The sequence below is a fragment of the Oncorhynchus keta genome, unplaced genomic scaffold (genome assembly GCF_023373465.1).
Source record: "Oncorhynchus keta strain PuntledgeMale-10-30-2019 unplaced genomic scaffold, Oket_V2 Un_contig_15170_pilon_pilon, whole genome shotgun sequence".
Lineage (NCBI taxonomy): Eukaryota > Metazoa > Chordata > Actinopteri > Salmoniformes > Salmonidae > Oncorhynchus > Oncorhynchus keta.
The window spans coordinates 1-2907 of NW_026279168.1; the positions used below are offsets into that span (position 1 = coordinate 1).

The window sequence follows — 2907 nt, forward strand, 5'->3', positions numbered from 1 at the left end:
TCTTATTCTAACTCCCACTGTAAAACACCACACTAATGATATCCCAAACCATACCGGTCTTATACTAACACCCACTGTAAAACACCACACTAATGATATCCCAAACCATACCGGTCTTATTCTAACTCCCACTGTAAAACACCACACTAATGATATCCCAAACCATACCGGTCTTATTCTAACTCCCACTGTAAAACACCACACTAATGATATCCCAAACCATACCGGTCTTATACTAACTCCCACTGTAAAACACCACACTAATGATATCCCAAACCATACCGGTCTTATACTAACTCCCACTGTAAAACACCACACTAATGATATCCCAAACCATACCGGTCTTATTCTAACTCCCACTGTAAAACACCACACTAATGATATCCCAAACCATACCGGTCTTATACTAACTCCCACTGTAAAACACCACACTAATGATATCCCAAACCATACCGGTCTTATACTAACTCCCACTGTAAAACACCACACTAATGATATCCCAAACCATACCGGTCTTATTCTAACTCCCACTGTAAAACACCACACTAATGATATCCCAAACCATACCTGTCTTATTCTAACTCCCACTGTAAAACACCACACTAATGATATTCCAAACCATACCGGTCTTATACTAACTCCCACTGTAAAACACCACACTAATGATATCCCAAACCATACCTGTCTTATTCTAACTCCCACTGTAAAAGCACCACACTAATGATATTCCAAACCATACCTGTCTTATACTAACTCCCACTGTAAAACACCACACTAATGATATCCCAAACCATACCGGTCTTATTCTAACTCCCACTGTAAAGCACCACACTAATGATATCCCAAACCACACCGGTCTTATTCTAACTACCACTGTAAAACACCACACTAATGATATCCCAAACCATACCGGTCTTATACTAACTCCCACTGTAAAACACCACACTAATGATATCCCAAACCATACCTGTCTTATTCTAACTCCCACTGTAAAACACCACACTAATGATATCCCAAACCATACCGGTCTTATTCTAACACCCACTGTAAAACACCACACTGATATCCCAAACCATACCTGTCTTATTATAACTCCCACTGTAAAACACCACACTAATGATATCCCAAACCATACCTGTCTTATTCTAACTCCCACTGTAAAACACCACACTAATGATATCCCAAACCATACCGGTCTTATACTAACTCCCACTGTAAAACACCACACTAATGATATCCCAAACCATACCTGTCTTATTCTAACTCCCACTGTAAAACACCACACTAATGATATCCCAAACCATACCGGTCTTATTCTAACTCCCACTGTAAAACACCACACTAATGATATCCCAAACCATACCGGTCTTATTCTAACTCCCACTGTAAAACACCACACTAATGATATCCCAAACCATACCTGTCTTATTCTAACTCCCACTGTAAAACACCACACTAATGATATCCCAAACCATACCGGTCTTATACTAACTCCCACTGTAAAACACCACACTAATGATATCCCAAACCATACCGGTCTTATTCTAACTCCCACTGTAAAACACCACACTAATGATATCCCAAACCATACCTGTCTTATTCTAACTCCCACTGTAAAACACCACACTAATGATATCCCAAACCATACCTGTCTTATTCTAACTCCCACTGTAAAACACCACACTAATGATATCCCAAACCATACCGGTCTTATACTAACTCCCACTGTAAAACACCACACTAATGATATCCCAAACCATACCGGTCTTATTCTAACTCCCACTGTAAAACACCACACTAATGATATCCCAAACCATACCGGTCTTATTCTAACTCCCACTGTAAAACACCACACTAATGATATCCCAAACCATACCTGTCTTATTCTAACTCCCACTGTAAAACACCACACTAATGATATCCCAAACCATACCGGTCTTATACTAACTCCCACTGTAAAACACCACACTAATGATATCCCAAACCATACCGGTCTTATTCTAACTCCCACTGTAAAACACCACACTAATGATATCCCAAACCATACCGGTCTTATTCTAACTCCCACTGTAAAACACCACACTAATGATATCCCAAACCATACCGGTCTTATACTAACTCCCACTGTAAAACACCACACTAATGATATCCCAAACCATACCGGTCTTATTCTAACTCCCACTGTAAAACACCACACTAATGATATCCCAAACCATACCGGTCTTATTCTAACTCCCACTGTAAAACACCACACTAATGATATCCCAAACCATACCTGTCTTATTCTAACTCCCACTGTAAAACACCACACTAATGATATCCCAAACCATACCTGTCTTATTACTAACTCCCACTGTAAAACACCACACTAATGATATCCCAAACCATACCGGTCTTATTCTAACTCCCACTGTAGTAATACACCACACTAATGATATCCCAAACCATACCGGTCTTATTCTAACTCCCACTGTAAAACACCACACTAATGATATCCCAAACCATACCGGTCTTATTCTAACTCCCACTGTAAAACACCACACTAATGATATCCCAAACCATACCGGTCTTATACTAACTCCCACTGTAAAACACCACACTAATGATATCCCAAACCATACCGGTCTTATACTAACTCCCACTGTAAAACACCACACTAATGATATCCCAAACCATACCTGTCTTATTCTAACTCCCACTGTAAAACACCACACTAATGATATCCCAAACCATGCCTGTCTTATACTAACTCCCACTGTAAAACACCACACTAATGATATCCCAAACCATACCGGTCTTATTCTAACTCCCACTGTAGTAATACACCACTAATGATATCCCAAACCATACCGGTCTTATTCTAACTCCACTGTAAAACACCACACTAATGATATCCCAAACCATACC

The 2907-nt window shown here is 39.8% G+C and overlaps 1 protein-coding gene across 1 annotated transcript; it reads right to left on the minus strand.

The window, feature by feature from the left end:
• Positions 1 to 75: 75 nt before the first annotated feature.
• Positions 76 to 2713, minus strand: LOC127918885 (uncharacterized; the record flags this gene model as incomplete). The annotated part of the gene is made up of 3 exons (XM_052502163.1): positions 76 to 567; positions 1934 to 2332; positions 2622 to 2713. Coding segments are annotated over 3 exons (983 nt in total), but the record flags the coding sequence as incomplete, so codon positions are not given.
• Positions 2714 to 2907: the final 194 nt, after the last annotated feature.